This window comes from Labeo rohita, chromosome 8, assembly GCF_022985175.1.
Source record: "Labeo rohita strain BAU-BD-2019 chromosome 8, IGBB_LRoh.1.0, whole genome shotgun sequence".
Taxonomy (NCBI): Eukaryota; Metazoa; Chordata; class Actinopteri; order Cypriniformes; family Cyprinidae; genus Labeo; species Labeo rohita.
Genome location: NC_066876.1, coordinates 26,922,413 through 26,937,600, shown reverse-complemented (window position 1 = coordinate 26,937,600; position 15,188 = coordinate 26,922,413). Strand labels below are relative to the sequence as shown.

The 15,188-nt window shown below is 35.8% G+C and overlaps 1 protein-coding gene across 1 annotated transcript in view; it reads right to left on the bottom strand.

Moving 5' to 3' along the window:
- Nucleotides 1-12,463: 12,463 nt before the first annotated feature.
- Nucleotides 12,464-15,188, bottom strand: part of qsox1 (quiescin Q6 sulfhydryl oxidase 1) — a 38,309-nt gene continuing 35,584 nt past the window's right edge. Inside the window, exon 12 of the mRNA XM_051116731.1 lies at nucleotides 12,464-13,832. Coding sequence (XP_050972688.1) covers nucleotides 12,949-13,832 — 884 coding nt within the window. The 3' untranslated portion in view covers nucleotides 12,464-12,948. The remainder of the gene's footprint in view (nucleotides 13,833-15,188) is intronic.

Sequence of the window (15,188 nt, the reverse complement as noted above, 5' to 3'; positions counted from 1 at the left end):
CTGCGGTTATCCTCGTGAAATAGTCGGGCGCTCACGCGTGCGTTCTTTTGCTGTGTGTCACACAAAACGCTTGATTCATTCACACTGCAGGGGCGGCCCTGACGTCACGCCCCCGGGGGGCCAATGGGAGGCGTGGACGGGAGCAGGGGAGGCGGGTACTTGTGCGGTTTGAGTTCTCAGGTAAGTGGAATAAGCGATAAGGAAGTGATGACGATAAATACAGTGCCGCTACTGAAACCAAAGGATCTGGAGTGTTTTTAAACCCTTTTGTGACCTGGCAGGGGTCAGTCAAGCAAGTAACGTAAATATTAGGCCTACGTTAACAGTTTAATTTCAGCGTTGCTTTAGTGGATACTTACGCAATCGCCTCGAATACAAATAGCCTATTGGGATGTACTGAATATGTAGACATAGCTTAGCTAGACTATAAAAATATTAATATTAAAATGTTAGTAAACCCTGTTAACTGGACATATATAGGCTAATGTAAAATAAAAACTAGGCCTGATAATAACAACTGTAAATTAGTTTAAAAGACAATACATTTTTACGAAATTGTCAGAAAGAAAATAAAAACCAGTAGAGTATGATATACAATTATAAATTATCATTTACGTTCTGAGGCAATATGTATAGTCTACTTACTGTAAAATAGCCTATACTGGTAAAATTGTTAGGCTATACTTAATAAATTTAGGTTACCTATAGCGTATTCCATCCGCTTGCTAGTATTACATCGGTTTATATTTTATTTAAAAGTAGTTGGGGTTTTTTTACTCATTTTTTTAATAACTCCCTTTTAATTGCATGCTACACTTTAAATGCTTCAAAATAGCCCTCAGAATTTTGCCCTGTTGACCTGAACAGTCCGAAGGACGAACACGCTCACCAGTGCCTGGAATAGCCTACCTTTGCTAAAAATACAAACTCGAGTGAGCCTTTACGTTGTTTATCAGCAGTCTCGACACAGTCGATCCTGACAGGACTCATTTCATTCGAGCTTTTCTCCCTCAGGAGAGAGCGGAGTTCAAGCGAGATGAACTCAATCTTCACTTCCAATTCTCTTCATGGACACTATAATGCGGAGCTCTGACAGTCACCGCTTCATGAAAACAAGCTTCAGAATGGAGCAGTCAGTCTCATCATCGTCAGTCTCGCTGCTTTTCCACGTAGCCTGTATCACGTATGTCTTTAGTGTTTCTTTTCCTACAGCCTACCTCACTTACTTCGCGCTCATTCTTACAAATGCTTAAAAAAAGAACATTTTTATATTACAAAACATGTTCTGAAAGCTCTGTGAGATGCGGAGAATTAAGAAGGTACATAGTGTGAATATCCTGCAAATTGTAGTTTCCTGTAAATAGAAATACACATTTTAATTTGACTGGTGTTTATAAATTATTATAAGTATTTATAAATTATTACATTTTAAAACAATTTAAGGTAAGATGTCTTTTAAATGATTGTTTAAATCGTTTCATCATTAAAGAATTCTATTGAATTCTATCTTCTTACAAACCACAACGCTTAATTGATTTATATCTTTCAGTCCACTGGTCTCGTTGGAACCAGTTAATGCCCTCAGAACACCAATAAAAATTAAAATATATATATCAATTTGAATTGCTTTAGAATTGAGACAGAATGTAATATCCTATGCAAATAAAATAATCTCGTTTATATAGGCGACACAGCGTATTTGCCTATTTCAATCCCTGATTATCCTGCTTGCCTGGTGTAAAATAGAGTATAAAATTATAAATCATGGACAGCTATGTTACAGGGATATGTAAATAAGACGTGGATGTCATCAAAGTCAGATTATCTCAAGTTTTAAACAACGCAACCCCGTCCACAGTCTTCCTTAATGGCTCCGGTGTAATTTAGTTAAACGAAAGCGATCATCAAGCTGATTAAATGGTGGCAAACACAGCAGCCCTCAGGCTTCACCAGATTCCCTCTCCATGGGCCAATGGTGGGCATGGGAATTATCCATTTTTTCATTTTGATTATGGCGAGGAGTTATTATGCAGATTATTCAATTACGCTGATGGTCAAGTGAAAATATGAATTTAGTCTTGCTTAAAGAGAACAGGGGGGCAAATGCTCTTAATGCTCAATGTTTTTCCACACGATTAAATACATTAAACTCACGTATAGTGGACACGTTTGCACGAGTGCACGGTTCGTTTGCATCTCAAAGTCAGTTTAAGTCACTATAAAATGCACTAAAGGGCACCTGTCCGAACAATGAGAGACCTGTGCACTATAATTCAGCGAAAGGGTTTGACTCCCGCTGACCCGAGCACCTTTAATTACTGCCAGTATTTCACAGTATCCGCATTCTGACACCAAGAGCTGCTGCTCCATCATATCTGTAAAATGCAGGTCTCTGAATGCGATCATTAACACATCAGATTTCAACCCTCAGCCTATCCTGTGAGGCCATTGAGCTTATACTTGGACGAATTAATGTGAATATTACAATTATACTGAAATTCAGATGGAAAACTTCATATCGTTATAATCAAACAAAGCATCCCTGATGAGTGTAGGAAACACTGTCAGTTTAAACAATTATAAATAAGCTGCAGGGGTGAAATTACTGTCATACATGACCCTCTCCCCCTGAGGTGATGGTAGAAGTTGTAGAATGTGTGTAGAAAAATATCTATTTACCTAGAACAAAAGATGTATTTTATTATACCTAGTATAAATATAGATTCATCTGAATCAAAACGTTATATATAATCCACTCAAACTTCTTTAAATCTACATCCTAAAAAGATAGAAAGAATTTGTGCTGGGCAACGATTAATCGCGATTAGTTTTTATGTACATAATATATGTGTGTGTACTGCGTACTATCATGTATATATAAATACACACACATGCATGTATATATTTATGAAAAATATGTTTATATATTAAATATATATATAAATGATATAAATATAAATATAAAATATTTTCAAAATATACACTGTATGTGTGTCTTGATAAATACATAATAAATATACACACACATGTATTATGTACACAACAACCTTTATTTTGGATGCGATTAATCGCGATTAATCGTTGCCCAGCACTAAAAACAAAGATAAAGGAAAAAAGAAAGAAAAAAGGAAAAATGCTTCCAATGTAGTTTGAGCCAGAAATATTGCATAAAATGGGATAGTGTATAAATGTATAAATGTTTCTATTTGCTGTTTTGATCTAAAATCTTAAAATTAAATTACATTGCTATGAATAGTGATGACATAATTATGCACAATATTTAAAATATTTTCTATTAAATGTTTTCTATTAGTGTTACAACCGGGAGAGAGGCAGGTTCTGACAACAGAGCTCTTTGTACTTGTCTGCAATTTACACCATTTACGCAGAAGTTGCCAATCTCTAAACTTTAATTTGTTGCACACAAATACAAGAATATTAATCTAATTCTGACAAACACACAGTTACAAACAAATAATTCTCACTCTCCCATGCTGACTAATAGCCTTCATGTCAAACACAGTTTTTGTTGTCATATCATCGGTTTCTAAATATAAAAACATTTAAGACACGCAAAAACACCTTAAACAAATACGACTCGAATGCTACGCTTAACGTTTAGCGCATTAAAAGAAGCACATTACGTCTTTGAGAGCGCTATGCAAACCTACCGACAGTCGTGTGGCATGTAAATATCTACGCTCGCTACGCAAGCTGGACAGCGTTCGAGCTCACAGGAAGTTGATTTAGAATTTTCGTTCCACAAATACAAAGAAAGACCGCAAAGACAGAAACGTTACCTGTTTACATCAGTCCGGTGGTTTCTGTTCCTCAAAAAGAGTAAATAAAGGCTGGAACGTTAATGTCAGAAGCCGTTCCCCCCATTTTCCCTGCAAAGGAAAGACAGAAAGAGACGAAGAGACCTCAAGAGAGGGCAACAGAGAAAATTAAATTGCACTTGGGGGCAAATTCTATTAGGGAATAGTTATTGTCTCTTGACAGGTCCTGTCCATTTACGTAATTAGTTGAAGTACGACGTTGGGCATTGTTTAATCAGAATCAGAATTCAGCTTTATTGGCTTAGTAAGTTACACTTAGGAGACACTGGTGGGAAACATGCTATATCAGTCAGTTACAGCCTACAGGAAATTGCATACTGACAATATAAAATGCACAATATAGGCATACAATACAATAAAATGCATGTTTAATGCTGTACTGGATGATTGTGTAGCCTAATAGGATCAAATAGTAAATTTTAAGCATGCAAAACAAAGTAAACAATGACCCTCCAAAACAATGCAACACAGTGATCGGTGGACATTGTAGACCAAGTCAGGGATAATACATTATAATTGTCTAATACATTATAATTGGCTAAAGGGGAGATCCTGCTTAGGTTAGAGATTCAATTAAAGGCGACGGTGTTTCACCTTAAGCTTACCATTAAACAGTGAAGGATCCCTGTAATGTTTTTACTTGCTTCAGCAATCGATACTTTTATTTATGTGTATTTAAGTAGGCTCCCATGAAACGTAATGATTCTGAACTTATGCATGATTTTTATTGTGTTATTCAATTGAAGAATATGCTTCAAAGTGCACATCCAATAGTATAATTAGATATGCACTGAATAGCCTAATACTAATGAGCATGCATTTCTGTGTAGGTCTAATTGTTCGTTTGTTTTTCTGATATCATGAATACACATTGTAATGGGTATTATAATTACTTACATGAAGCCTAATTTGTTACACAACACTGTAGGCCTAATCTTAAGGATCACCAAACAATTAATATTTGCTTAAAATGTACTCAGCCAGGCCATCCAAGGATGTAAATGAGTTTGTTTCTTCACTGGAACAGATAAGGAGAAATTTAGCTTGCTAAATCACTAGAGTGTATGGGTGCCGTCAGAATGAGAGTCCAAACAGCTGGTAAAAAGTGAAAAAAGTGAAAATTTTAAACTTTAAATGGCCAAAGTCCTCTATCCATAATATTACTTCCTCCAGAAAAAGTTGTCTGATTCAGGAGAGAAATATGCACATATAAATATGTCAGTGGATTTTTGATATGAGAGGACAACAGTGTATAGATTTTTTTAACTGGAGTAAGCATCATTATGGATTAAGGACTGTTATTTTGGCCAGAAGTGATGGTTTAAAGTTAACGCTGTAATGATGAATTTGTTTCTCAGAACTGCAGCTTTTCACTTTACAAAGATGTTAATTGATGGACTGGAGTCACACGATTTATGGATTATTATGCTCTTTTCAACAGGTGTTTGAACTCTCATTCTGACGGCACCCATTCACTTCAGAGGATCCTTTGGTGAGCAAGTGATGTAATGCTTAATTTCTCCAAATGTGTTCTGATGAAGAACTAAACTCACCTACATCTTAAATGTTCTGAGGGAGAGTACATTTTTGAAAAATTTTCATTTTCATTTTTAGTGGGAACTATTCCATGAATTATTAATACAACACAATCGCTGTTTATCCAGACAAAATAATTAATCTGCTTCTTGTTTAGGCTCCAAACTCTTAACTGAGGTGACTTAAGACAGATTGGGGTAAAAGGAGAAGGGCATTTAGCTAGTAATATGTAATTGCTTAAACGACACTGATGAACATCTTTGAAACATCTTCATGGAGATTACATTTCCGGTGTTTGCTGACAAGACTGTTCATTCTGCTTCATTAACGCATCTTGATGGACATTCTCTGGAAGCCATCCAAACTCATCCTATTGACATCATCTGGCCTATCCTATGAGAAGAATGTAAGCTTTCAGGACAGAGGTTAGATTTACGCTGATCTTAAACAACCTTCCCCACTCTATTCTGCAGTATATGAAGCACAGTAACACTGATCTCAAGTCAGCTGATCCACAACCCTATAGACTATTTAGTTTACAACTGCTCAGAAGCTGTGCATATATCTACTTGCTTTCATATGACATTGCATCAAAGGAGCATAATGTAATATACTTGAACAGGGTGTATCTGTAATGTTCCAACATCACAGCGCTCCTGGGTGCAAAACAAGGTTTATCAAGAAATGATTTACTGAGCGAAACTTGACTGACCTTCACAAAATCCAGACCTGAAATCCTCAGGGACGAATTGGAACGATGAATGTGATCTAACATCACTGCCTGACCATACTGATGTCATAGTGCCTGAATGGGACCAAATACCTGAATTCATGTTCCAAAGCCTTCAATGGACAGAAGAAGCTGTTACAGTAGTAAAAAAAAAGACAGACTTACTATAAATGCACATGGTTTTGATAAATGAAGACACAGATCTTCGGTTATGTAGTATGTACAGAACTCTGTGAAATGAACTTGCTCTTGCTAGTTTAAAAAACACTATCAAAACAAAAGGAGATTCTAAGAACCTTTAAAAAATAATTTAACCTGTCTAAAAGCCTAGATAATATATTGTAATCTCTTTATGTATTTTTTCTTCTTTTTTAACCTTTAAACCAGATTTGGGAGGCTTATATGAAAAATCTCATTACATGGATTCAGTATGATGAATGAGTTCAGGTTTGTCCTTTGTAACTCATAGTTATTTTATATATATATTGATACACACACACACACACACACAATCTAAAATAACATTTTATTACACATATAATAATATAATATAATATAATAATACCTTTCCTCAAATGCAGCTGGTAACTCTAGTAATAGCTTGTTTTCCTAAAGTGGTTTAGTATGTTGTGCCACCTCTTGCCTGTCAGCAGTCCATCCGTCCATTCTGACTGACAGCATTAAAGCTGGAAATGTGGGCCGCATCTTAAAATATGTATAATGGACAAGGGGCGGAATGGTGGTAGTAAAATGAGATTAATCTGACCTGTTTGGCTCCTGCTTTAGGGCTAAATGTAACATTCAGAGGTCAGAGCATAAATGAGCAACAATAACAGAACCATATATTAACCCTTTTCCTCTCTTCACAGAATTAATTCACTCTCAGTGTGCATACACAATTGCACATCATGTGTATGCCTGTGTATGGCAGAAGGTTTATTGTATTATTAAAATCAGAGTGGTATGACAGCAGAGGTATCAAACCTGTTCAGCATTTTAATACCAGTATGCGATAGGCCATAAACACGCAAAGTACATGTTGGAGGGCCTCAGCAATAAAACCCAGCATTGTCTAATTTATGGAACACAACACCGGCAACACAAGGTGATGTTTTACCCTGATGTTTTACCCTTGATGTTTTTCTGCCGCTTTTGGATGGGGGCTGGGGGTGTAGCTTTTGTTCCATTGTTCTCATGGCACACAAACAGGTCTCTCACTCAGGTCTGGCAGGGAACAGGGAACATAATATGTGTCTTCACAGTTATACAATCTGATTTGTACATAGAAAGACTAGCAAGATTAGACAGAAAAAAACATTTAGTGACTTAAGTCCGTACTACTCACCAGCGTGCTGGCAAAGTAGTTATGATGTAAAGCATACAATATACAGGGTACTCTACAAATAAATAAATAAGATTATTTAATTGAAATTATCCAGTTAAGATTAAGTAGGAAGTACATTAATTTACTTTAAAATTTCAAACAAATACTGGTGACTAAAAACGCCTCAGTCAGGTCGGAAATTAACGGACGCTAATTTGTGGAAAAAATGCCACCAAAATGAACCAAAATGCCCTATAAATTCAAGACAAACGGGCAAAATATGCCCCTGCACAATTAAACAACGTATTATGGCTGTCTCGATTAAAATTAAATGTGAAAATGAATGAAAAGTGTCAATTCGCGGAACTACATTTAGATTCGCTCACATTGCATCAGCTGTTTTGAGCAGCGATGAGCCTTATAACCAATCAAACGCGTTTCTGTTGAATTTAGGAATGAATTGGCCAATCAGATGCGCTTAGATTAGTCAGCGCTACGCCGGAGCTGTTGATGAGCTCGGATGCTCGCTAATTCCCTCATCATAACGCAGTGCAGATACGATGTAAATAAAAGATTAATTTCGTACCTTCAGTGATAATATCGGGAGTTTCTGCATAACTTTTGGTCGACTAGACTTGGCTAATATTATGGACCGACACATTTGTCTATGAAGCCAGAATGTGACGTGCCCAAAACGAAACAAAAAGGTTTTATATTGTTTCTTGTATTGACATTAATGATCATTATTGCAATATAAAGAGTAATAATCTTGTCATAATATTGCAGCTCTATGAGCTCCTGTTTTAACATGTATAACTTAGATACAATTTTTTAAACAGTCTATTGTTATAGACAACAGTTTAAAATATTGATGAAAGTAACAGGGTACATTTAGGTATTGGTTTTTATACTAAGAAGGTGATTACAATGAAAAATGTTAATTTCTAGTGTCAGTCATCCTAACTAGCTGTTTTTCTGTGCAAAACTTGCTCCCACGATGCCAGGATGTTGCTGTGTGATTGCATATGTTTTGTTTTGTTTTTTAATAGTGTTGCTATGCAGTTCCTAAGGTGTTTTGGGTGGTTGCTTACTGATCCAAACGTCAAAAGAGTCCATCCTCAAGTCTTTATGGGACTCTGGTCTCTGGATCTGGCTCAGGTAACTTCAATGTTTTTTCTGATGTTTGAATCTCCTGTGCAAAAATTATAACTCCAATCACCTGAAAAGTACTAGCACAGCTCACTTAATAAAAATCTTAAAGGGACAGTTTGCATTTAAAAGGGACAGTTGCACCTGTCCCTTTTAAATGCAGCAAGTTGAGAAAATTGTTTTTTTAACATCGGGGGCCAGTTGCATAAACTTAGCCTCTATGTTAAGACAGTGTCTTAAGTACTAGTCTGATCAACTAGCAGTTAACCAAAGAGTAATCAGTCTTATTTTTTTGGATTCAGCTTGGACTAATCTACATTTTTCTGTAACTGAATATAAAACATTAGGACCAGACATAAAGAAAAAATTGGCTGACTTACTTTTTAAGACTGGTCTAACCCCTTTATGCAACCGGCCCCTGATCTACACTCCTCCTCTTAGTCCTCTGCTAGAAGCCTTGAACTTCAGAGCTTTTCTTTTCAACACAGTTTTCAGACACTCAACACTCTCATTACAAAGATTTATACAGTACATCTAGTAAAGAAAAAAAAAATGGGACAACAGATAGAGATGTGGGACAAAAGGGCGGAGCTCTGATTTCCACGAAAACCCTAAAGCTCAAGATCAAGCGCTGGTGTCCTTCAGATGAGCCTGTAATCTGGAACACTTCAAGCCCTTGTCTTCCAGCGCTCCTCTTTAGATCCTCTCTCCCTGGGGTCACCACCCCCCCTCCCGGGTACAGCCAACTTCCAAGTGTGTGAGGGAAGAGGCCTTGAAAGCCGATTGCGTTTTAATAAAGTTTATTATCGGTGGGGGCTAATCCCCGTGGTAATCTCCCGCAGACCCAAAGGAAAGCAGGATTACTCACTTGCTATAATCCCAATGAAATTGTTAGGATTTAGCTAGCAAAACAGACCAGATGGCAACAGGCTTGTTCTTCCACCCGTGGGCCCGCTCACCCCTTTCCAGACCACTCCTCACCCCAGACACCCTAAAACACAACACATGAGCTATTCATTAAGACAATGTGGCATTGAGGACACTGATAGGGTGAATGATGCTCAGGCTTCAGAAATGCTACAATTTACAGGGTCTTACAGAGGTTTGATTGAGAAATGAGTAGTGCTGTCAAACGATTAATCGCAATTAATCGCATCCAAAATAAAAGTTTTGTGTGTACTGTGCATATTTATTATGTATATATATATAAATAAACACACATGGATGGATATATTTAAGAAAAATGTTAGTTACATATTAAATATATTTATATTTCATATATTTATATTATATAATACTAATTATATGAATAAAAATATATACATGTGAATATTTACAAAACATACGCTGTATGTGTGTGTTTTTATATATACACATGATAAATATACACAGTACTCACACATATTGTGTAAACAAAAACTTATTTTGGACACCATTAATCATGATTAATCATTTGACAGCACTAGAAATTAGTAAAATCTTAAGGGATAATAAAAAACTCAAGACTGCAATTTTAAAAATTGTACACTACACAATAGAAAGTTGTGTAGTGTACAATTTTTAAAACACCAAAAATATCAAACATGTCTGAAATCCTCCAGATTTATGGAATCATAAAATGAAGTTATCATACACTACGTGAATTTCTGTAAAAATCTGTCAATTCCGACTGCCCAAAATTTGCAGACTTGCTCTGACTTGAGATATTCTAGACAGTAAATCAGAACTGGCCAATAAAGGCTTAAAATGTAAACAATGGCATAGGCGATTTGAAAAATAAATAAATAAATAAATAATATGAATAAAAAATAAAATAAAGCCCTTTATTTGTCTAGGGGGTGCTGTTGACCTAACTGTAATAAAATGAAAGTAAAATACATAAATAACATTGAAAGTTGTGTTTCTGAATAAATAAAGCAGTAATTGATGTCATAAAATCACAAGTCTGTTTTGATTTAAAGGTCCGAAGCTATAGCTTACATGAATAAAAATCATAAACATGACACTGGTAATTAAATTATTTAATATATACAGTAGTCCTGTCAAATGATTAAATCACAATTAATTGTATCTAAAATAAAAGTTTTTGTTCACATAATCTGTGTGTGTACTCATATGATTAATATTATATATAAATATATTTAATATATAAATAACATATTTTTCTTAAATATATCCATACACGTGTATTTATATATACATAATGTGACTGGATGCGATTAATCACGATTATTCGTTTGACAGTACTAATATACAGATTTATTAATTAATATGTAGTATATTTTTTTCAAAACGACTATAAAAACAGTTTATAAACTTAAGTTTTTTCCTAACAAAATGAAAATAAAATTCAAATCCCTAAAAAGATAAAATAATAAATCAAACTCTCAAAATGACTGATCAAATGATAAATCAAATGTCAAATTTAAATAAATTAATAAATAAAATCAAAACTTCCATACTTTTGCTTTAGACCATCTATTAATGTTAAATCCACAAATAAAAAGGTTTTAGCTGCATCTTTCTGTTGGAAAAAAAGCAGAAATTAATTTTATTATAGTTATTTTTAAAGCTTTCAATTTACTCTCATTAAAAAAATAATTTTAATAATGCTTCAGTGCCGTCAAATGATTAATCACGATTAATTGCATCCAGAATAAAAGATTTTGTTTACATAATATGTGTGTGTACTGTGTATTTTGATTACATATATATAAATACACACACATATATGGATATATTTAAGAAAAATGTTATAGTTTTATATTAAATACATGTATATACAATATTAATTATATGAATAAAAATATATACATGTAAATACAGGTAAATATTTTCAAAATATATTTCAGATGTAAAACCAGCTAAAAGCCATCTCGGTCAAAAATGAGGTAATGATACTGAGTGAATGCTCTCGACACGCATTATACGTCCATCAAATATTTTTTCTTCAAACTCACTAAAATACCAGTCTTAGCCCAATCAGAAGTACCGGTACTTACATAGAAACCTATGATAAAATGATAAAAATGCATTTTTTAAAAGAAAGACGTCAGATGGATTTAGCTGGTTTTGCATCTGAACTCTTTATATGTGTGTATTTATATATACATAATAAATACACACAGTACACACACATATATTATGTAAACAAAAACTTTTATTTTGGACGCAGTTAATCGCGATTAATCGTTTGACAGCACTTCTAACAAATACGTTTTTGCTCAAAACTAACCAAAACTAAGTTAAAAATAATTTGTTTATAATTTTGGTACAGGAGAGACTTGATGTTTCAAAACAAAAGGACAAATATATCGGCATCGGCCAAACTGGTTTGAAAAATATCGGCATGTAATGTAAATGTAATATCGTACATTCCAGCATTTACTGAACATTATTCAGTTGATTGTCAACAATCAGATTAGTTTGGGCCACACACCAACTATAGGTTTTGAAAACACTGGAAATGTAAAATGTTGTCAAAAAAACCCCCACAAACGTCATGTATCTCATACCACGCCAAAAAACACAACTGGAGGTTCAAAAACAATACAAGAAAGACATTTTTAGAAAAAATAATTTTAATCATTTTACCCAGCGAAGCCATCCATTTCAGTATGAATATTTAGTTCTTGCTTACCTAATGGGCACAAACTGTAATGTCTGCGATTCTTATTGTTTCAGGCACTCGTGTAGAGTTGCTCCACGGTACAAATTCATGGTAAAAATCAGAGAAAAATCAAATAATTGATCAGAAAGGCACAGCGAATAAACAGGCAGTGAAATTACAGCGAAATTAAATACACAAAGACGTAGCTGTATCAGTGAGGGGAGTATTTTCATTATGATAACCACAGTAAGAGTTATTGGGGTCCAAATAAAAAAAAATTAAAATAAAGGCATTTGGAGTAAATTATTTTCCTTTAAAAAAATGGTTATGTTAAAGATGCAGTGTTTTTGTGATAAAGTATTTCTATATTTCTAAATTTCCCATTTCAAGAAAATTATACCAAATGGTTGGTGCTTTCAAAAATGATGTGCACTGCATATGCTAAAAAGTTTAAGAATTCGATGAGTGGTCATAAAAATTAGCTCTTGTAGGATAAAAACATAGAAGACATCAATTACGATTATAATTATTCCATTGGCAGATTCTTTTTTTTTTTTTACCAGAACTCACAGGAGTTAAGGAAAAAAAAAAAAAAAAAAAATAGACCACAAGCAACCCTTCATGGACAAGTGTAGGGTCTGTAAAACAACACTTTGGCATTAATTACCATCAAATTAAAAACAGTACTTCGTAAACGCTCAATTTCTGTGCATCAGTATTTTGGCTGAAGCTGTTGGTTTCTCCATTAGCCACAGGCGCTCTAGGGCAGAGACACTTTAGCACGTCGTAGCTTTATCCTCATTTTAAAATACAGGTACATGGCGAGCAGACACATGGTGGAGAGCAGGTACAGCAGCACGCACAGGCTCACATCCAGCCTGGAGAATCCCACGCTCAACAGGGACATCCAGCGCCTGTTTTGAGGTCTGGGGTATGGCTCCATCCCGACCCCAGCACCGAAGTTCTCTTCCTGGCTTCCCAGGTCTCTCTTCACCCTCCAGCCTCCCTCGAACTGGAGATCTTCCACATCCTCCTTTTTCTTCAGACTCCTCCGTCGTACTACACCAGACATGGCCGCAGCTCGGAGGGCTTTGGCTTTATAATGTTGGTTGACAAATAAATCCAGGTCTACTATGTTCTCCTGAGGCTCCCGTAGTTTCATTCCCACAATTTTTGGTTTGCTTTGAGACTGGGGGCGTTGTGGCTTCTCCCAAGGTGCCTTGTTATCAGGCTTGTCCACTTCACCCACCCCCATTCTCTCTAACCCCGCAGGGTATGGCTCACCAGCCTGCTCCTCCAGTGCTGGTTCTTCTTCTTCCTCCTCCTCTTGCTGCTCTTCTTCTTGAGGCTCTTCGGCAGGGTGGTTGTCCAGAACCTCTCGAGCTCTCCTTTCCGCCCCACGCCCGGCTTCTTTCTCCATCCGAGCTGCCGTGAGTCGGTTCCTTTGGTGGATGAGAGCCTGGGTCTCGTCCTGCAGGTAGTCTGTTAGAATGTGAGATGAGGAATAGTAGTTCCGGAGGAAGGTCAGCACCTCTTCTTGGTTCCAACTGTGCTCACCGGTCATTTTTAAACCATGACATCTAGGACACAACTCTGGAGATGGCCACTGAATCTTAGGGAAGTGGGGGTCCTCACTGAGGTCTCCTGTGTGGGATAAGGAAAACAGCCAGTCAGGAGGAGTTTCATAATTTCTTAAACAGTCAAAAGAGGAGTCGGTCCCACTTTAAATTAGGTGGCCTTAAAGGAGAACTCCACTATCAGAACAACAATTTACAAATAATTTACTCACCCCCTTGTCATCCAAGATGTTCATGTCTTTCTTTCTTCAGTTGTAAAGAAATTGTTTTTTTTTGAGGAAAACATTTCAGGATTTTTCTGCATATAATGGACTGATATGGTGCCCCGATTTTGAACTTCCAAAATGCAGTTTAAATGCGGCTTCAAACGATCCCAAATGCGGTTGTAAATGATCCAGTCCAAGGAAGAGGGCTCTTATCTAGTGAAGCGATACGTTATTTTCATTTAAAAAAAAAATACAATTTTTATACTTAATGCCAAACGCTCGTCTTGTGGTTGGAACTTCTTGGGTCGGAACTTCTGCAGCAATGTAGGATGATTTTGAAATGATTTTTGAAGTTGAGGGATAAAAAATATGATTGGAGATTTTCAACATACCCTAACTGTCTAGAGTTAGAATACACAGAGTTCAGGGAGAGAAAGGCAAGACGAGCATTTGAGATTAAAAAGTATTTAAATTGTATTTTTTTAAATGAAAATAACCGATCGTTTCGCTAGATAAAACCCTTCTTCCTCGGCTGGGATCGTTTACAACCGCATTTGGGATTGTTTGAGGCCGCATTTGGAAGTTCAAAATCGGGGCACCATATCAGTCCATTATATGGAGAAAAATCCTGAAACTTCAAAATCATCCTACATCGCTGCAGAAGTACCGACCCAGTGTTTACAAAGTGAACATGCAAAGAACATCAAATGCCCTTTACAAAAAAACAAAACAAAAAAAAAACAAAAAAAAAAGTCAAACAGCAATGTAGGATGATTCTGAAGTTGGAGGAGAAAATGAGATGGGAGTTTTTCAACATACCCCAACTGTATTGACCCGGATTACACAGAGTTTGCATGCACAGAGAACAGACAAGACGAGCGTTTGAGGTTTAAAAGTATATAAATGGAATTTTTTTGGGAAAAATGGCCGATCGTTTCACTAGAAAAGACCCTTCTTCCTCAACTGGGATCTTTAGAGCTCTGTGAAGCTGCATTAAAACTGTATTTTGGAAGTACAAACTTGTGGGCACCACATGTAGAAAAATTCTGAATTTGTTTTTGCTCAAAAAACAATTTCTTTACAACTGAAGAAAGACAGACACGAACATCTTGCATGACAAGATGATTAAAAGTAAATATTCTGCATGTATTAAAGCAGCAATTTAAGGGAAAATGTGCTTAAATTGTTAAAAATGTAATACTTCAAAAGCCTAAAAG